Below are 20415 nucleotides of genomic sequence, written 5' to 3' on the forward strand. Positions count from 1 at the left end.
GTGAGAGGGAATGTGTGAACTTCATCACTTCATTAACACCATTTTAATCTACACAATCATCTTACATTATAAGTTGATGTCATAATCATAGAGAACCAATGTCCAATAGAATATATAATGCGTTGCCAACAACAATGACAACGATGATAATGATCAATGTTGTCATTATGATAATGTTGATGTTGGCTCAACCATCAAGTTGTGTAGGCAACACCAACAAAGCTCTGTTTGAAGAGAGGTCTGCAATGAACCAACAACATCAAGACATAGAGAACTATGATGACTCTATCTCATGTATGTATGACTCATTCATTCATCCATTCAATCAATCAATCAATTACTCAATCAATTAATTCATTACAGTGAACAACAATAATAATAACAGGGACGACCCAACAGACTTGCAAGGATGGCTGGACGCACAAAGTGTAGCCAAGTATCTTGGTCTACCATTGACAAAGCGAGTACATCTGCGCATACCAATCAACTTTATCTTTGTTGGTTTCAATGGTGATGGTAACAAGGCATTCTCACTTGAGGATCATCACTTGGTGGAATGGTTCCAACACATCGAACACTCACTACCAAACGTCATCGTGCCTCTTGGCGAGGACCTAGTCACCTCAGACATCAACGAGACTCCCGCCACTCACATCGAATACTCGTACGTCCTGTCCCCATCCCGTCAGTCTGAGATTGAATGATCGATCACTAACTAACGCTCTCCACGCACATGTACACAGCTTTGACATTCAAGTATCAAAGGTTGATGCGTTGGTAACAACATTGATAGAAGACGCGATATATTGGCATCTTAGGAATGAGGACCCATCGTATTATGACACGAATGCAACATCTTCGCCACAGAGCAAGGATACACAACAGCGATTCTACACCAACCCATACTTGGTATCATCATTGCTCTCATCACTCAGTAGCCATCTCAATCTGAACACCAACAGTTACAGCATCTATGTGCTCAACCCCAACCATCCACTGCGCTCCAACAGTAACGGCAACGACAGCAACAGCGCCAGCGATGAGCCCATCGTCTATGGCTACCGAACGGGCCTGTCCAACGGCGAGCTGCGCGTACTGAACGCCAACCCCGCACTGGTCTTCAACAACGAATGGAAAATAGAGTCAGACTACGACTTTGTCGAGATGTTCAAGCCGGCGCGCGGCCACATTGAGCCGGGCGAGGTGCAGCAGAGCACTCTGCACATCAACGACAACCTCAAGCTCAGGGACCTGTCCAAGCTGTCGCATGAGTGGGCGCGCTCCATGTCGCAGGAGTTTGCCAAGTATCGCAACCAGAGTGCGACGGGCGGACCCGCCACCGAGACCTGCTTCTACGGCTCGCCCGACGGCACCGAGGACCGGTGGATCTGCACAGCGCCACAGCTGGTGCAGCACGATGAGGAGGGCATGTCGACAATCAAGCACGCACAGAACCTCTACGACAATGGCAATTGGTTCGAGAAGTTCTACATCCAGTCGGCGCACAATCACTGGGTGCAGGAGAACTGTCTCGTCGACAGTTGGATATCACACAAGCGCTTCGCCTTTGTGGACTTGACCGCAGGCCCATTCTCCTGGGGTCCGACCATTGGTGGCAATGGATTGAAGAGTAGACTGACACTACCCAAGGTGCCAGACTCACTACAAGACAAGATCACATCAATAAGGCAGTTGGTCCAGAATGACAAGCAACGTCTGGAGAAACTACAACAAGAGCTAACAATCACACAGACACTCTACAAGAACACATGTTCCTCAACACAAGTTGTTGATGAGAATTGTCAGAGTATGTATCCAATCAACCACACACTGGAACTATCCCATCACTCACTCATTTCAATCAATCAATTAATCTTTAGATTTGAAGAGAAATATTGCCAAGCTTGAATCTATACTGATGGACACTGTTTCATGGGAACCATTCTTCAACAATGATGACTCGCCAATGCATAACATTGATCTGTTGCTTGGTAACTTGGTATGTGTGCGGATACAATCCTGTCGGGCCGACACAAACCCATCTAACATACCATGCCACGACACGTCTAGATTGAGAGTGTAGAGGAGATAGAGATGAATGATTTCAAGGCACACCTGGGAGCGGTATTGTCAGACAGTCTCAGACATCTTGTGGCTCAGCCACAACCACTGTTCAAGAGTGACTACTACAGCAGAGTGAACTTCCACGTGATCATCATATCCGATCACAAACAATACAATCCAAGGGATCACTCAATGTTCAACTATGAGCTGTTCAAACATCAACTTGACAAGCTCAAGTCACCCGGTCAAGAGTTCACATACAACATCAAGATGTAAGTATTATCTGGATCCAGAAATCATGTCCAACAGGACACTAACTCAATCAATCAATCAATCATAGGATCCCAATGCTTGATGATCCTACACTATCATTGGCTTATCACACGTCATTGAAGACTATCCTCCAGCCAACAGTCAATAAGGATGGTGCATTTGAAACAAAGCTCAACTATTACATCGACTCGAAGGAGATCAAGTATCAATTGACAAGGCTCAACCCCGACCAGCACAGTGATGACATGCAACAGGTGATGAAGTCCAAGCACATACCAATATTCATATTCTCGCTGGGTGGCGACAATGCCGTGTTTATCGATCGTGACAAGCGTGCCAAGGCACTGGACAACATGGTGATTGCCGTGCAGACCAATGTGATGTACAACTCATCGTTCACGTGCAATGACCAACCGGTGACATTGAATCTCAGCAATCCAATGTCTCCCCTGTTGGCTGCCACCGCACTCAGTCTAGGCGGACTGGTGCCCAATCACGTATCTTACAGCGAGGCCACGATGAAGGCCACTCAGAACTGGCAGTGGTCGGTCGGTGACTCACCCACCGCTAGCACATTCACTTTCCCATTCTCATACTTCTCCGAGTTCCAACGCGATGCCATCCATCGCAACTATGTAGTTACTGCATTGGAGAAGTCCATAACGATGGCCAATGAAGCCAATCAACTACTTGCCAATCACAAAACAAGTAAGTGTCCAAACCCCAACCCTTGCCCACGCCCTAACCCTCACCTACACTCCACGCATGCATAGACCTTCAGAACTATGGATCACTTGAGAAGATACCAATGCTGAGAGGAGTCACTAGACAGTACAAGATGTTGCAGGACCAATGGAGACTGACAGCCGAGTATATTGCCAAGTTGGACTTTGGCAAGGCAATATCGACGGCACTACATTCTGAACGCACTGCCATCCAGTATCTGTTGGAGATCAAGAGTCTTTCAGAAGGCATCACTGTTGCTGATTGCAATGTGACGGCCGAAGGTTACAAAATTCGAACGTACGCCATCATCACTATATGTTTGACGATCAATGTCTTGATGTTGTTGGCATACTTTTTGATCTCAAAGACAAAGTCCAAACTAAAGATAAATTGATTGATTAATTAGTCGATTGTGTTGTAATGACTTGTCTTTATTTTGATGTGTTTGGTTGGTATTATGGTATGATGGCCCTTGTGATACTTGGTAATTATATAGATAGTGATGACGATGAAAATGGTATCACACCATGGACAGCAGGAACTGGAGTAGACATTCTATCTTCAGTAATCATTAGTGGCTTTGCGAGAGTACCAAGCACATATATTGAAGTGGACTGAACTCCAGAGAAACCGAGTTTCTGTAGGTAGTTCAACACTGTTGGGATGCACTTGATTCCATCTGGTTCGTAGTGTCCAGAGGCGTCAGAGAGGCTGAACATTATCGTATTGAGATTTACGTCTGATGACAACTCAAATGAGCCAGCGCATAGAACCTCAGATCCCTTACCCAGCTGGCTATGTGCAATGTAGGTCTTGCCTGGGCCTTTCACCATAGGAAGCATCTTGTAGATAATTGACTGATCGGGAGTATAAACAAATGAGTAGGAGAAACCTGGATCAGTGTTTGGAAGGATTTCAAATTCTTTGGTCATGAGTTGAAGGCCAACCAACTTCCCATTGTAGGTACCTTTGAGAAGGCCAACTTCTGGAATTGTTTCGGGATTGTAGGACCTGAGGTAGTACTTATCTACCATCCATTGAAAGGTTGACACTGAGTAGGTACGGAGTTGGTTGTCAAGGGGGGGGCATGGCGTCAGATCCATTAGTATTATTGAAGGTCCATTGTTGGTCTTTGCTCATAAGGTCCAGAGTCTTGAGTCTGACTAAGCCCTCGATGGCATTCATGTTGGTGATAGCTCTGTTTTTGGAATCAACAATGAAGTATGTATTATCCATTCCATCCTTGGCAACAATCCTCCATCTTTGGCCAGTTTGAAATCATTCCTCTTGGTAGTGAAGACAAGGTCATTGGTACTTAGGGAAGAGAACACCTGGCCAGAATAAAGATTGTAGATGAAGAAGTTCTGATTTCCTTGATAGTAGACTGGCTCCAATCGGAACATAGTTTGGGGAATGCTGTTGATATGTTAGTTTTGGGATTTGGATAAGTGAGTTACTTACCTAAAATGGTTATATGTTTGAACAACGTCATTAGCTGTATTTAGGCTCAACCGTGGATAGTTGGCACTGAGGAACTGGAAGTAGTTTTTATGGGACTCAACCACCTCTACTAACTTCCATTGTTCATAGAGGTTGCTTGGATCCAAGGCACGACGAGTTGCCCATTGGCTTCCACAGTCCAGAACATCGTTAGTGGCAACCTGTTGTATCCAGTAACATCCTGGTGAGTCGGTTACTGGAAGTAAACGCCATTGTTGGTAAAGATTGGTAGGGTTAAAAGATCCTCGGGCTTTAACTCCTTGGCTGTCCGCATCCAACCAGTGGCCATCTTGACGGTGAAGCACATTGTATGTATTGTCAGAGTTTGGCACAGGGAGAAATCTCCATTGTTGATAAGAGTTGTTGTCTAGTCTGGAATTTCGATTACAGAGATCATCCTCCAAACCGCCACAGTCAAGAACTTGGCCAGATGCTACTTGGTAAATATAATAATAAGAATCACTTATAATATGATTTGATAAGTTTACCGGTTCCATAATTAATATCTCTATTAAATCATTAGTACGTAGTTGGAATAATAATAACATTCATACGAGTTGAAATATTTATAGAGTGAGTATTGTTTCTACAAACCTAGGTTTGTTCCCTCTACTCGGAACCAACATACTCCCTCAACTCTGTATCCGAAGTGAGGGAAATCCACAACGATGACTAACTCAACACTACTGATCTTCACACACAGCCAAGATAAATCTTAAATGGTAGAATGAAATAAATCAATATTAATAAAACATGACACAGAGAATTACCAACTGTTTACTTTTGTTGGCATCAGTGTTGACATGGAGGAACTATATCATCAGCTACAATGAGAAGTTCAGAGAATACCTCACCTATGTGCCACCATCATCCCTGCTCGACTACTTGCTAGACAGTGACTCACTTCCAGAGCGAGCAACATTCAGTGATGTGCTTGGACTCTGTCTACAATACCTAGAACGTGTGATAGCCATTGGCCTGGCATTCTATTGTCTACTCTTCTGTTATCGCTTGAGCATCAAGATCTCCAACTCTCTGACAATCGGTTGGCCTGTCAACGCTTCCAACAAAAGAATGCTAGCACCACTTCTGACACACCGAATCAACATATCTTATCAGAGGAGGCAACTGCGAGTCGCTCATCTGCTCATTGCTGGATGTCAACTGATCTACTGTCTCACCGTCCTACATACTGATGGTGGTATCTTCTGTGGCATACCACCTCATCATCCAATGTTCATCTATCACTGTTACCAAGGATCAGAGTACTTCTTCCTCAATACATTCCCCTTCCAACTGCTCGTTCTCAACGAGCTATTCCTCTACTCCAACCGCCGAGACAACAACAGTCATATACATACTGATTAAATGACCTCTATGTCACATCGCTCCAACAGTTGCCATGACTTAGGTCTACTATTGTCAACTGTCAGAGTAATAAACTGAACATCCTTCTGATACTATTAACCAGCAAGCCAGGTTAGCAAACTACCCTATCACTCAATAGATCAATCATTAATCATCTTTGTATTGATCACGTACCAAATGAGTGAGTGGATGTTCCCAAGTGATAAAGGACCAAGTGCATTGATGGATTTGTAATGCTCATCTAACCTAAGATGAAATATCTGGTTCTTAACCCTGGGTTTCTAGGTCCCTTTGGAAAGGAAAGTTTTTTCCATTTTGTCAAAAAAGATAAAACTAAACAAAGTAATATATATATATATACAGAGAAGAGAAGAACAACAATATGACTACCACTACCACTCAATTGAATGAGTTTATCAAGCTTCAAACACCTAGGTTGCCAAAAAGGGATGCTCATCCTTATCATATGTTTGATATGATCAATCATACACCGGCTGCCTTGGAGAGGATATTGAGCCAAGAACAATCCGTGATTCAATCAGTGTCTGCTGTAATCGCCTCATCACGTATCAACAAAGTGTTGTTGGTTGGAATTGGAACGTCTTGGCACGCTGCCCTCAATGCAGACTATTACTTCAAGACTGTGGCTGGACTACCCCATGTCGAGGCCTGGCACAGCATGGACTTTGTTCAAAGGAGTCCACCCGTTGACGACAAAACTGCTGTCATCATCTTCTCGCACAGAGGTGTAAAGACATTCTCCTTCGAGGCTTGTGTTGTAAGTGTTCTCCTGGCCACACCTGGAACCATCCAATCACTCACTCACTTGCTCAATCAATCAATCCATCTATCCATTGTGTGAACAGAGAAGCAAGAATAGTGGATGTTATACAGTGTTGCTGACATCTTTGGACTCACCAATCAATGAGAGTCTGGGCTTGGATGCTATAATCAGGACATCAAAGGGCGAGCAGTCATCCGCATTCACGGTCAGCCACACAAGCTCTACATTCGTGGCTTTGATGCTATCCGTGTACATTGGATTGGGTCGCAAGGTTGACCAGGCAGCAGGACTCGAGCAACACTTGAATAAGATACCAAATCTACTTCAATCGATCATCAACCATGATCATCAAATGTACAAATCATGGGCGGCACGTGTAAAGGACCTTCGCTACCTTCCCTTTGTAGCCTACCTCGGCAATGTGTCCAACACCTATGAGGTCGGACTCAAGATCAACGAAGCCGTCTACATGTACGCTCAAGGCTTCAATGTTGAACAGTTCATCCATGGTCCATTCGTCGCGGTCGATGAAAACACAGGTCTAACAGCCATCATCTCCAAGGAGGATGGTAAAGAGAGGACACTCCAACTATTGAGTATGTATGACCATCTTGGTCCATCCATCAATCATCACAATCCCGCACTAAACCAATGTTATTCATGTAGAGGCGGCCAAGCATGTTGGTGTCAAAGTGTCATTGATCACATCAGACTGTGATTATACATCAGCTGAAGTTGTTGGAAAGGATTGCATCATTAGTTTGCCAGATGTACCTGAGCCAATCAGTGTCCTCACCAATCTGGTGGCACTTCAACTGCTCACATACTACCTGGCCATGGAGAGAAAGACCGACCCCGACATGTTCAGAAGGGATCTTCCCCTTCACTCTGATGCTTTTGTAGTCTCTGGCCTCAATCTCTAGAAAAAGTAGTATGATTGATTGATTGATTGGTCTTTATATCTATCTCTAAATAAAGATCACTTATATACACATGACATCATTAGAGTAATGAGATGTCATGGTTGAAACAATGATGGATGTTCCCATCCATCCATCCACCTAACTCTGAGACTGGGCTACTCCATCCAAGCGTTGTACTTGATCACGTAGATAGTTCATGGAGGTGTCATTCTGTGGAACATTGATCTTGTCCTTCTTGCCAACGACGAAGCGAAGGGTTGGGTACTTGTCGCCAGTGCCATTGTGATTGTCCATCTTCTTGGATGCCTTGTGGCAGAGAACTGTGAACAGTATTTGGAGATGGGGAAACTGGTTGGACATTGATTTCATCTGCTCCAGATAATCCTTCTGGTCGGTGGAGCTCATCGCTTCATCCACAATGAATAGGAGCAGTCCTTCAGAGTCGTGTGTCGGCTCGCCACTTATCACCTTCTTACCAAGACAATTGTTCAAACTCTTGGCAAAGCCCGATGACTTGATATCTGGATGTAGACTGTTGTAACAGTAGATGTCGTACAATTGATGTTGATGTTGTTTCTTTGGTGGATTGGTACGAATCACTGATGACAATAATACTGTATGATCTGATTTATAGTCCTACAATAATGTCAGTGTTAATCAATCAAATAAAGTACTATCATTCAATCTATCAATCAATATATTACATGTTTATGTTCCAAATTGGATGAGTCATCACCAGAGTATACTTGTTGTTGTTGTTGTTGTTGTTGTTGTTGTGAACTCCTACTGCTGCTTGATTTACTCTTGACATCTTGTTTGGAACCACCAACAAACAATACATGTATTAGTTTAATAACAAAGTAGATATAAAGTACTACACATAAGTATGTAATGTTGAGTACTGCTTTGAATCCTCTAACTATCATTGTATAATATATTGTATATGTTCCTAATCTATCACTCTATAGGTAAATGAATAGGTCAATGCATTAGAATGAATGAATTAATGAATGAATGAATGTGTTTGGTGAACCACCAACACTACCCAAGCCACCTACTGACCACACGATTCCTACTTACCTCATTAGTTCATTTATTACTTCTGAAAACCTACCTCTATTGATTTTGGAACAACAACATCAACCTTTTATCCATCTACTTGATTGACCAACCAAAAAGTAATTCATATTCCTTTTCCTCTTGATTGTTTTATCCTTTTTCGGAAAGGAGTTTAATCTTGGAAGTTCATCTTGAGCTAATCAAACAACCACAATGATACCAACACACCCCCTCAAATACCACACCATTCTGTTTCTTAACAACAACAGCAAGACCATTCATTACCCAACCACCGATCAATCATTTATTCACTTCAACAACACTGAGTTTACATCATTCAATTTAGTAAAGATCGTTAAACTCAGCTGAGTTATATATATATAAATAGAACTTGTTGTATATGTACATTGTAGATAGATATATAGATATATAGATATAGTAAGATAGATAGATAGATATGACAGATGTACAGTTAGTTAGTGTATTCCAAAAGTTGAGAAAGATCGTTGAGGAGACTCAGGTCTACTGTAAACGTGTAGACTTCTTGAAAGAGAATGGTTTACCAATTGCAAGCAATAACAATCTATTCGAAGAGGATGACGATTGTAAGTATCTCTCAATCACAATCATATCATATCAATCACTGACTTACTTACTGACTCATACTCTCATACTCATACAGTGTTGTTCCCACTTGAGATTGGTAATGAGATGTATTTGAAAGCATTGACTGTATATCAACAACATAAGACATTCATAGAAAATATAGAGAAGTATGTACAATACAACAATGACACTGATTGATTGGTTGATGTGATTGTGATCACTCACTAACAACAAATTACTTTAAATAGGTCAATCAACAAGTGTGTAGATAAGATTGGAAAGAATGAACGATCAAAGTCGATTGCCAATCATCTTTCAGCGACAACGAATTCATCTTCTTCGTCTAGTGATGAAGACACTGAGAAACAAGACAAGCGCACTACAAACAAACGAAAGACAATGAGCTCAAATAGCAGTGGCGGTGGCAGTCTGACCCAGAAGATAAAGCGTGTAAAGCAACCAACTGAGCCACCAAGCAATGGTGCCACTGCTGCCGCAGCTTCATCCACAACAACCACCACCACCTCCACCTCATCCACAACAACCACCGAATCACCTATAACCGAAGCAAAAGAGGTATCACCGACCACCTCCCAGAAATCAACTCCAGCTGGTGCACCTGCTGCCCCAGCTCCGTCGGCGGCCACACCCGAATCCATCCCGATTGGCACACAGGTTGCGGCCAAGGACCGATCAAACAACTGGATCCTGGCCAAGGTGAACTCGTTCAACGCCAAGACACAAAAGTATGAGCTGATCGATGAGGATGAAGCAGAGTCCAAGAAGTTCACGGTCAGTCTAAAGGACATCATTCAGCTGCCGACTACCGCCGCCCTGGCCAACACATTCGCCACCAACACCAAGGTACTGGCGATGTTCCCCGACACGACCACATTCTATCCAGCTCTCGTGGTAGGCTCACAGAAGATCAAGAACAAGACCACTCAGTACACTCTGCACTTTGACGATGACGCTGGAGAGAATGGACAAACACCAAACAGGAAGGTAGCTGCCCAATATGTAATACTAAAACAGTAACAATACAGTAAACACGAATATACAATCATCGTCAAGGCGTGGACACATGGATGGATGGATCAAGTATATGTTATTGGTTACATTAGGAAGTTCTGATAGGCCTGTGTACGCACCGAGTTGACAGTCTGAGTGGATGAGAACTCGATCCACCAATGACGTCGATAGGTTTGATGTTGGCTGACACGCATCGTGCCTGTCACTGTAGCCGCTGCCGTGGACGATGATGACGAATCATGTGATGAAGTAGATTGTACAATGTTCCTTGGCTGTTCGAATGGGAATATCACCTGTCGCCAATGTGTACATCCTGCAGATGGCGCTGTGGACAGCTCCAAAGTGCTCTTGGTCAACTCGAATGGTTGAGGCGACAGACGGCTCAGGTCACCGCCAACTGGTTTCTTGGCCAGCTGACCCCTATCATCAATGTGGTAGAGTACATGGTCCATCTCCTCGTCGTCCAGACCCTCGAACCAGACTGAGAACCATGTTCCAAAGCCGTGGAATGAACCGTTGGGTAATGTGAACTTGAAGTTAAGTACAGTTCTCTGTTGTAGTTGTCAACAAGATAGGGGAGGCAATGGTTAGTTTAATCGAATGATGATCGTAACTTACTAAACAACAAACTAGCTATAACTAGCCAGGCTTGCTTGATATACTATTAACCAGCCAGCCAGCCAGCCAGTAGCCACACAATAACTACTTACCGACAGCTCCTCTGTCGTTATCGTCGCAAGGTCCAAATATCTGATGATAAATGGTGTATCAAGTACATTCGATGTATGCATATAATGGTCTCTGATTGACTTGTTCAATAAATCCTGTTGAGCGAATGGTCTGTGATCAATACCAAGTTGATTGATTGATTGGTTCGTTGAGTGTGAGTGAGTTATCACGTGATTGATTGGGATAATTCCAGTAAGTGATTTGATCACTACCAATTGTACACTTACATCAATGGTGACATGTCCAAGCCATAGACATCATGCCAACAATCAATCCTTGGATGAATGAACTCATCAATTCTGACTGGCGCCACGTATAGACATGCCTTTGATGGGAACAATACTCCATTCTACAAAGGATCAAAGTATTGTCAATAACCGACATGAATGAATAACCTCATCATGTTGTCCAATATACTTACAGGCTTCAATAGATGATCCCTGGCATAGATTACAGACTCGAGCATTGACTCAAAGATGAGGAAGGCACCCATCCACTCAGAGACAATGATGTCCACATACTCGGGAAAGGCAATGTGCTCAACTTTACCCTTGTACACGTGTACTTTGTCCTGAAGGTTATTGCGCTGTACTATTAACTCTGTGTTGTAGGCCATGTCAGAGCCCTCGACAGCATACACTCTCTTTGCACCTGCCATTGCACAGAAGCAAGACAACAATCCAGTACCACAGCCCACATCCATGACAACCTTATCCTTGAACAACTCTCTACTCTTCATTATAGCGTGATAATATGCCGCTGTTCTCCTTTTATCAAACACCATCTCATTGTGGATGTTCTGTTGAGTTGAGTTGGAGGTGTCAGGATTGATTGATTGATTGAGTGGACGAATGGATGTGTATTACTTACAACTTTGGAGTAGGAATTGAAGTACTCTGTGTCCTCGTAGGTGTCTGAGGGCTGATATGGATGATTGAATGCATAGTACTCACGATGTGAGTTCTTCCAGTTCTCTGTCTTCCAGTCGAAGGACTCATCCTCCAACTCTTGTTCAACTTGTATTCCTTGGAGATTGGATGATGGAATTCTATTGTTGTTGGCAACATTGTTTGTCTTTACAACTTGTACTGGTACTGGTATGTGAGTGTTTTCCATTTGATCCAGTCCAGCACCACCAGTGTCCTCATCAGATGACTCGTGAGTTGACAACTCTGCCATTGATTGTACCATTGTTGGTAGTACACCATTACTCTTAATATGAGTATTATTACTATTATTTGAATGTTCTGCTGACATCATGATTGTTTACTTATATTCTTGATTGTTTGATTGTTTGAATGAATGGATGATTGAAAGAATGAGTTAACTTAAGTAGTTAGTCATGGTTGCATAACATCTGATTGAAACCCCATTCAAAGAGTGATGGGTTCTAGTGTTGCTTCAGGAAAAAATCTGGCTTGGCTCCCACCCAAGCCATACTTGGCTACTGATCTGTCATCAAAGTTGGCAACTGACAACGAATGTATGAATGAATGTATTGACACACATATTAACTGTTTTAATAATATTATTACCATGATAGGACCAACATCATAATGTTGACTTATTAATATTCAATTTAGTAATTAACTAGTTACTCGATACGCATTATGATGATGTTCTAATTATATGATTATGTCAATATACAATCAAGGTGAGGTTGAGTTCATTTATTAATTTAATTTAGTAGTTAACTCTTTACTCATCATGCGTCTCCTGCTTGTCTATTATATGTTGAAGTAGTAGTAGAAGAGGGTTGTTAGTAAATATGAACGAATGAATGAACGAAAGAAAGAAAGGGGAAGGTAAAAGAATAAAAGTTATACTACATACCGCTGGTCTGAATGTCAGATGTCCACAGAGTCAGGTTATCACGGAGCAACTGCATGATCAGAGTGGAGTCCTTGTATGAGTCTTCGGACAGGGTGTCGAGCTCGGCGATAGCATCGTCAAAGGCTTGCTTGGCCAAACCACAGGCACGGTCTGGTGAGTTGAGGATTTCGTAGTAGAAGACAGAGAAGTTGAGAGCCAAACCAAGACGGATTGGGTGTGTTGGGGCCAACTCGGTGACGGCGACGTCGCTGGCGCTCTTGTAGGCGATCAAAGAGTTCTCGGCGCTCTCCTTGCGGACGGCTCCGCTGGCAAACTCGGCGAGGTAACGGAAGTAGTCTCCCTTCATCTTGTAGTAGAACACCTTGGACTCGCCAGTGGTGCTGGATGGGATCAGGTTCTTGTCGAGGACGTCGAGGATGTCGTGGCAGATGTCAGAGAGCTCCTTCTCGACCTTGGTCTTGTATCCCTTGATCTTCTTGACGTTGCTCTCGTTACCCTTGCTCTCCTCCTTCTGCTCGATGGATGAGATAATTCTCCAGGAGGCACGACGGGCACCAATGACGTTCTTGAAGGCAACAGACAACAGGTTACGCTCCTCAACGGTCAGCTCAACGTCCAGCTCGGCAACCAGCTTCATTGACTGGACCATCTCTGTTTGGTGGCACAAGGGTAAAGAAAGAATGAGAAAGAATTGGAGGAGAACAAATGTTAATCATATGCAACTAGGAGTTTCATGACCAATCGAGAGAGAGAACTTGAGTTATAACTCCAACTCGAACTCGATTGTCGCGACTATCAATCAATCAATCATTACCTTCGTATCTCTCGGCTTGCTCAGCGAGCTTGGCCATGTAAACGTTATCCTCTCTTGACATTGCTGTGTTTGTTGATGTATGTATGTATGAAATTGATTGATTGTTGTAGTTGTTGTAATAAAAGTTTGAAGTGATGTGACACAAAAGATAATGAACAGGGTTAGTGAGTGAGTGGAGTTGGTGGAGGTGAGGTGAGTGAAGCAACTTGGCTGTGTGAAGATAGGTATTGGTATTATGAGTGAGTGTGTGTGAGTGATAGAGATGTTCTCATCAAAAAACCCTTATCAACAATTATAATTAATTTTTGTTGTTGAACTCACCCATTAAATAATTCAATTTTAAATTATATTTATTTTCACATATCATGGGTGTGTTTGTTTGACTTCTGATCCATCCCTTCCACCCCCTACATTCATTCTATCTGTCTTTCTGTCGTGCGACCTGAAGTGTGTGTATCGGGGATCGGTCATTCGCCTAACAGTTGTAAATCTCTCCAACTGTGTTGTTATTAATAATATTAATTGAGATGTGAAACAATGTTTACTAACTAACTAACTAACTACGAAAGGCAGGCGAGTCTAGACTTTGGTACTTGTTGTTTGTGTTTCCAGTGACCTTGCATTTGACGTAGACTGCACCTTCACCGACGAGTCCAAAGAATTTACACCAGACTTGACGATTTGGTATTACATCAAGTCCACGCTCACCAATGTACAACAATACTATCACTCCTCCAATGAAGTAGGCTCCTGTTAATGATCCAACTCTGAAAGATTGGACAAGTATTCATGTTAATCAGCTGATTCTGGAATCAAACAGGAAGTCAGCAATGTTCGATACTTACACAATGAGGAAGATGTCTCCGCCAGATAATTTACCCGAACGACAAAACATATGCGAGCCAACTTGAAGCTAACATTGGATTGATAAGGTGAGTGGTCATTGTCGTCATCGTCGAAGTTAATGGTTCACTTACATAATATGTACAGTCGTCGGCAGCATAGGCTGACACCAAAACACCTGGTGACTGTTTGTCACAGACAAATGTCACGTAAGAACTGGTTGTAGTGTCCACTCCATTGTTACATGTTGATCCTTTAGAGTAGAGCAATGTAAGTTCTGAATAGAATGTAATGGAAGCAAATAGTTAGACCTCAGATCAATCTTGTCTTTTTTATAATATAATTATAATTACCTCCAAGTTGTTTGATTGGTTCACTGACATCTTGGATGAAACCTAATGCCTTTTGCATCTTTAGTTTGATCGATACCTCACAGATTGATGTTTCAGCGGTTAGTGCTCCACATGGTTGTTGATCATTGAACATTGTACATGGAGTGAAGTAATATGATCCATTATCATTCTTGTATGTCATTATTGCTGGCAATGTTGAAAGATCATAATGATTTCCATCATTCGATGTAAATGAACATGGATATGATGATCCATTAATACTTCCAAAGAACAACAACAATAGTAATATAAATATTATTGTTTTTGAAACAAGAAATAAGTTATTCATTGTTGTTAATTATAAGGTTGAAGATGAATAAGGGCTGGTCGGTATCAGTATGATGTTCAAATAGTACCCTTCTTCAACATTCACCCGCCCACACAACTAGTCTAGTGTGTTTCCAGTTAAGCTGGAAACACTAACATTTGATCACAATCTGTGTGAGGAGAGTAGTGTGTTGATCAAGATAGTGTGTTTATTGAACCTGGGCAAGGCCAGGTATAACAAATTTAAGTGTGACTGGTCCTTTATTAGTATGAATACATTTCACTCACTCACTCACTCGTTGTCATTGTTGATTCCTGCGACACATCTAGTAGGCTCATGTTTGCCAGAGTGTAGTCATCGATGTTCTTGTTAACTTTTGTAACAATAACTCTATGTTAATGTAAAAACTAGAATTGGAATGTACATAACTAACTTCAAATTCCGATAGTTAAAGGGAGACCAACCAATGCACAAATGGAGTCACTGTTATACTTTATCATAATCCTTCTCCAACCTTATCTAGATTTGCTTCATTACCTTGATATGCAAATACAATGACAAGATCTGACAGTGTAACGATGACAGTAAGATTCAATGGTAGTGCATTGAAAGACTCTATGTATTGAACGTATTCCATCAATTCAAGGGGTCAAGATTGAATGAAGTAGTCAATTGGTTGTCTTTCTTCAATTGGCTGAACTTTGGACATCATCAAAGTATCACATCCAACCAGTTATAATTTTGATGCCAATCATCACAATAAACATTGTTATCAATCGTCAGCCCTTGGTGTGACTGGTCCTTTATTGGAATGGTATATACATAGTTGGTGATGAGCACTATCTATCAATCACTCAGTTTGATCGTTGTCGTTCTTGATTCCTGCGATAAATACTCTCTTGGTCCTCATCTAGTAAACCCATGTCATGTGCCAGAGTGTAGTATCGATGCTCTTGTGGACGTTTGTTACTACCACTTTGTTCATGTTGTAGTAGGTATTGGAATACATCACGACTTGCTTCAAAGGCTGATGAAGTGAGCCAGTACTTGGTCGACAACCTGTTGATTGCAATTTGTAAAGTAGAAATGGAATACATCAAAGTCCTTCCTGGTCACTGCGTAGCGCATCAAGTCCTTCAGCTTGTTGCCATCATTCAAAATATACCATCTCCATAAAGATATCAGTTAGGTTGACATTGATGAATTGGAGCATTGATACATTGTCACAAGTATCCAATAATGTTGAACAATCAAACTTGTCACCCAGTGTCGTGAATGGTTGCTTGAGGTGTCCATACAAAATGCGTAGTGCATCCAAGTTGTCATACTTGATGGTGAGAAGTATGGAGTGCTCCACATTGATCTCTGGTCTCTGCGCCACTAGGAACTGAACAAGATCAATGTGTCCATTTATGATGGCACCTTCCATTGCGCTCATTGTACATCCTTCACTTCGACTGTCATGAAGGAACTGAACAATATCAATACATCCACGGAATGATGCGATGTTCATGGACTCTGGATCACATCTGCACTTGGCATTGTGCATAGCCTTGACTGTGTCCAGTGAGCCATATCGACAAGCCAGCTGGAAGTCTAATGATGAGCCAATAGAGAGACACTTGCGTTGCATAAGATAATCAAACAGGTCACTGTTCTGAAGGATTGCCTTGGAGAGTGGCACTACAATACCACCGACTCGCTCATTCATTAGATGACGAACGAGATCTACATTGCCACTGTTGATTGCCAACTGCAACTCCTTCTCGCCCATATCGCTGAAGAGGTTCTTGATAAAGAAATACTTGACTATATCCAAATGACCGTGCTCCAGTGCCATGCTCATCAGTGCTCCACGTGGCTTGCCCTGTCCAAGTGGCTTGATCCTGCCACACTCGCACAAGTACTTGACTGCCTCCAAGTTGCCCGCCTTGATGTATGAGTGCAGCACCTTCTCCATGTCAAACTGGATGACAAGGCCATTGCCAAGGTTGCATCGCTTCTCAACGATATAACGTAGTAGTTCAAAGTTGTTGGTCAGTGGTACATTGAATGATTGAACAGTGGCCTGTGGATGTGGCTGTTGGTATGTGCCGGTGGTGTGGCGCAAAAGATACTTGAGCATCTCTACATTTCCACATTGAATGGCATCCAGTACCAAGCTTCGTGGCATTGGGAATCCATTAAATTTTAGGAACGTGGCAGCCTCGAGTGATTTGATTCGTCGCGGTGCCTCCAGAGGGAAGAACAAGTTGTATCGCTTGAACAGAAAGTGCGCAGTGTCCATCGCATCATGGGCCAGCGCCACAGACAGTGCACGTTTGCTTCTGTAGTTGGCATCAACAAAGAGGTAGCGAACAATTCCAAAGTTTGGCTTGCTACACGCCAGACACCAATCGATCACTCCACTCCCATTGAAGCTCATTGATAGGTGTATTTGACGCTCGAGTATCAATTGGTGCATCTCTTTGAATGACCGTAGATCAGGCGCTGCCTGACAGAATGAACGGAAGACTCCAAACAGACTATAGGGATGTGTTTGAGCGCGTAGCCTTGAGATCAACAGACGGAAACTACGTGTTTGGATCAGAGTGTCAACAGTCAATGACTCATCCTCCGAGTTCATTCTATTGACATGATCAAACAGTAATCTATTCAATACTGCATTGGACAATATATGTTTGATCAACTCTGTCTTTCTCTTGGAGGTGACATTGGTAGCAGCTGCTAGGTTGTTGTTGTTTGATCGATCATTCTTTATGAACTTGGATATAAATATAGGTGGTTGGTTTGTAGTAGTTGTAGTAGCTGTAGTAGTTGTAGTAGTTGTAGTAGTCATAATAATTATAATGTGATGACATCATCATCAATTGATTAATTTGGGAATATGATCAATTCGATTCAATTCCCAGGCTCAATCATTTGGCGAGCTGGACACCCGATTTAAACCATGGTGTTATTTTTAGTTCACAGAATTGTGGAATGATCAAAAAGATGTACAGGTCTAGTTTGTGTACATGTCTCTCTTGTGAATGAAAGATTGAACAATAATAATAACTAATATCGATACAGATAATATTTGTTTCCTCAACATACATATAATTATAAACCACTGGTCAAGCCTGGGAAATGAACTGAATGTTGGTTGGTCATAATGATGATGTTTTGTTGTGGTTCCAAGACATGATTGACGCTGCTGCCAACATCAACAATTTGCTTCAAATAATTTATTGATTGTCAATCATAGTTGGCAACTTGCATTGAAGTTGTCATCGTAAATACATCGAGTGTATGGAATGCCCGACTCTGCTTTAACCTGGCCTACAAATGGGCATAATGACTGAACAAGGAAGGGCAGTTGGCACCCTCTCTAAACGGGGTCAAAAGATACCACCTATCGTTGTTGAAGGTGGTGAGATCACTCAGTTCATCGATCTGAAGTCCCAAGACACGCCATCAAACCACCACTTTGTTTACAATGTGTGGTGGAAATTTAATTACAAAAATAATAATCATTTATCATCTTTGCAGGCAGTAACCAACCCCACCCGAAACAATATCTTATTCACACACTCACAAACACACTTCTAAAGGTCTGTGAAGGACTCTTATGATAATTATTTATGGAGCTTTTAGAAAAGCCCGTTACATGATTGTGTTATCCACACCACACCAAGATAGGAAGGTGGAAGTGAAGTTGACACCAAAAACTGATAATAAATTATAATTTTAATTAAAGTCAAGTCTATGACATGATTGAATGAATGAATGAATGATTGAGAGGAAGGGCATAATGTATGATGATCTTTATAAACTCAATGTTTTACCGTGTCGATACATCATCATTCCAACAACAACAAACATCTAAATCAGATATTACCTCTATCTCTTTACCTCTACCTTTCTTTACCTACCAACAAATATACAATTAAAGATGGCCGCCGCTGTTCAATACCCAGCCCAAACTGCTGTTCCATTCGCCTACGTCCACCCAGGCGCTTGCCACGCCGACGCCAAGGCTGACGCCGAGCACCTCAGAAAGGCCATGAAGGGAATGGGCACTGATGAGAAGGTTCTGATTTCGATCCTTGGAAACCGTAACTGGGAGGAGCGTGCCGCTATCATCAAGGCCTACTCTGTTCACGTTGGCCGTGACCTCATCAAGGACATCAAGTCTGAGACCTCGGGCAACTTTGAGAAGATCTGTGTGGCCCTCTTGACCGACCCAGCCGTCTACGACGCTGAGAACCTGTTTGGCGCCATGAAGGGAATCGGCACCAACGAGAACACCATCACCGAGATCCTCGTCACCAGATGCAACGCCCAGAAGCACCTGATCAGCAACATCTTCAACTCGGAGCACCACAAGACCCTCAAGCACTGGATCCAGTCAGAGGTCTCTGGTGACTACAAGAACTTCTGTGAGCACCTCTTGGAGGGCCGTGACGAGTCGATGATCGTCGACGCTGCCATGGCCACCAAGGATGCCGACGCACTCTACCACGCCGGCGAGGGCAAGATCGGCACTGACGAGAAGACCTTCATCCACATCATGACCCGTCGCAACTTCCTCCAGATCCGCGAGATTGCCCGTGTCTACCCAACCATGCACAAGCACCACTCCTTGGAGAAGGCCATCGAGAGCGAGTTCTCTGGCGACGTCAAGAACGGTCTCCTCGCCATTCTGCACTTTGCCAACGACTCATTCGGCTACTTTGCCGAGGTTCTGCACAAGTCGATGGAGGGTGCCGGCACCAACGACAACAAGTTGATCCGTAACGTCCTCTATTGCATGCCATTCATCCAGCACGTCAAGCAGATCTACTTGACCAAGTACGGCAAGACCCTGCACTATGCCATCTCCAACGATTGCTCAGGCGACTACAAGAAGTTGCTTTTGGAGATCGTCAAGCCATAAATGTTGTTATTTCAACAACATCACCCATTGGCCATCATCACCATGAATCATCATCCATTCATTGTTTGTCCATAGATAACAACAATAAACTCACTTTATTGCACTCTGTATAACATAAATCTTCATCCGGAATCCTCCCTGTCTTTTGATTTCTTTTCAAGTATTAATGAAAGTCTAATTGTAAGATTCACTGCCGAGTAAGTGGATGTGGATGGAATGATCCCTTCATATCTATGTATAAGTTGGGTAGTTGGGTTATTCACGTGAATAACTGGAAAGAGTC

At 42.7% G+C, this 20415-nt stretch overlaps 10 protein-coding genes across 10 annotated transcripts; 5 read left to right on the forward strand and 5 right to left on the reverse strand.

Annotated features, from left to right (window-relative positions):
* Positions 1-167: 167 nt before the first annotated feature.
* Positions 168-3457, forward strand: SAMD00019534_048540 (hypothetical protein; the record flags this gene model as incomplete). Its single annotated transcript, XM_012900344.1, has 7 exons — positions 168-294; positions 364-664; positions 744-1807; positions 1881-1999; positions 2071-2336; positions 2405-3045; positions 3111-3457. The coding sequence occupies 7 exons, from the start codon at positions 168-170 to the stop codon at positions 3455-3457; spliced, it is 2865 nt and encodes a 954-aa protein (XP_012755798.1).
* Positions 3458-5316: 1859 nt separating this feature from the next.
* Positions 5317-5931, forward strand: SAMD00019534_048550 (hypothetical protein; the record flags this gene model as incomplete). Its single annotated transcript, XM_012900345.1, has 1 exon — positions 5317-5931. One exon carries the CDS (start codon positions 5317-5319, stop codon positions 5929-5931), a length of 615 nt encoding a protein of 204 aa, XP_012755799.1.
* A 466-nt stretch (positions 5932-6397) lies between these two features.
* On the forward strand, positions 6398-7638 carry SAMD00019534_048560 (hypothetical protein; the record flags this gene model as incomplete). Its single annotated transcript, XM_012900346.1, has 3 exons — positions 6398-6709; positions 6798-7311; positions 7382-7638. The coding sequence occupies 3 exons, from the start codon at positions 6398-6400 to the stop codon at positions 7636-7638; spliced, it is 1083 nt and encodes a 360-aa protein (XP_012755800.1).
* Positions 7639-7776: 138 nt separating this feature from the next.
* On the reverse strand, positions 7777-8564 carry SAMD00019534_048570 (hypothetical protein; the record flags this gene model as incomplete). The annotated part of the gene is made up of 2 exons (XM_012900347.1): positions 7777-8274; positions 8343-8564. 2 exons carry the CDS (start codon positions 8562-8564, stop codon positions 7777-7779), a joined length of 720 nt encoding a protein of 239 aa, XP_012755801.1.
* A 590-nt stretch (positions 8565-9154) lies between these two features.
* Positions 9155-10341, forward strand: SAMD00019534_048580 (hypothetical protein; the record flags this gene model as incomplete). The annotated part of the gene is made up of 3 exons (XM_012900348.1): positions 9155-9302; positions 9380-9470; positions 9552-10341. The coding sequence occupies 3 exons, from the start codon at positions 9155-9157 to the stop codon at positions 10339-10341; spliced, it is 1029 nt and encodes a 342-aa protein (XP_012755802.1).
* An 89-nt stretch (positions 10342-10430) lies between these two features.
* SAMD00019534_048590 (hypothetical protein) lies at positions 10431-12255 on the reverse strand (the record flags this gene model as incomplete). The annotated part of the gene is made up of 5 exons (XM_012900349.1): positions 10431-10886; positions 11046-11175; positions 11292-11413; positions 11486-11863; positions 11935-12255. Coding segments are annotated over 5 exons (1407 nt in total), but the record flags the coding sequence as incomplete, so codon positions are not given.
* A 510-nt stretch (positions 12256-12765) lies between these two features.
* Positions 12766-13772, reverse strand: SAMD00019534_048600 (hypothetical protein; the record flags this gene model as incomplete). Its single annotated transcript, XM_012900350.1, has 3 exons — positions 12766-12788; positions 12898-13548; positions 13712-13772. Coding segments are annotated over 3 exons (735 nt in total), but the record flags the coding sequence as incomplete, so codon positions are not given.
* A 495-nt stretch (positions 13773-14267) lies between these two features.
* SAMD00019534_048610 (hypothetical protein) lies at positions 14268-15088 on the reverse strand (the record flags this gene model as incomplete). The annotated part of the gene is made up of 4 exons (XM_012900351.1): positions 14268-14478; positions 14557-14624; positions 14689-14831; positions 14908-15088. The coding sequence occupies 4 exons, from the start codon at positions 15086-15088 to the stop codon at positions 14268-14270; spliced, it is 603 nt and encodes a 200-aa protein (XP_012755805.1).
* A 1146-nt stretch (positions 15089-16234) lies between these two features.
* SAMD00019534_048620 (hypothetical protein) lies at positions 16235-18053 on the reverse strand (the record flags this gene model as incomplete). The annotated part of the gene is made up of 2 exons (XM_012900352.1): positions 16235-16273; positions 16380-18053. The coding sequence occupies 2 exons, from the start codon at positions 18051-18053 to the stop codon at positions 16235-16237; spliced, it is 1713 nt and encodes a 570-aa protein (XP_012755806.1).
* Positions 18054-19148: 1095 nt separating this feature from the next.
* Positions 19149-20132, forward strand: SAMD00019534_048630 (hypothetical protein; the record flags this gene model as incomplete). Its single annotated transcript, XM_012900353.1, has 1 exon — positions 19149-20132. The coding sequence occupies one exon, from the start codon at positions 19149-19151 to the stop codon at positions 20130-20132; it is 984 nt and encodes a 327-aa protein (XP_012755807.1).
* Positions 20133-20415: the final 283 nt, after the last annotated feature.

This window comes from Acytostelium subglobosum, assembly GCF_000787575.1.
Source record: "Acytostelium subglobosum LB1 DNA, scaffold: scaffold8, whole genome shotgun sequence".
NCBI lineage: Eukaryota > Evosea > Eumycetozoa > Acytosteliales > Acytosteliaceae > Acytostelium > Acytostelium subglobosum.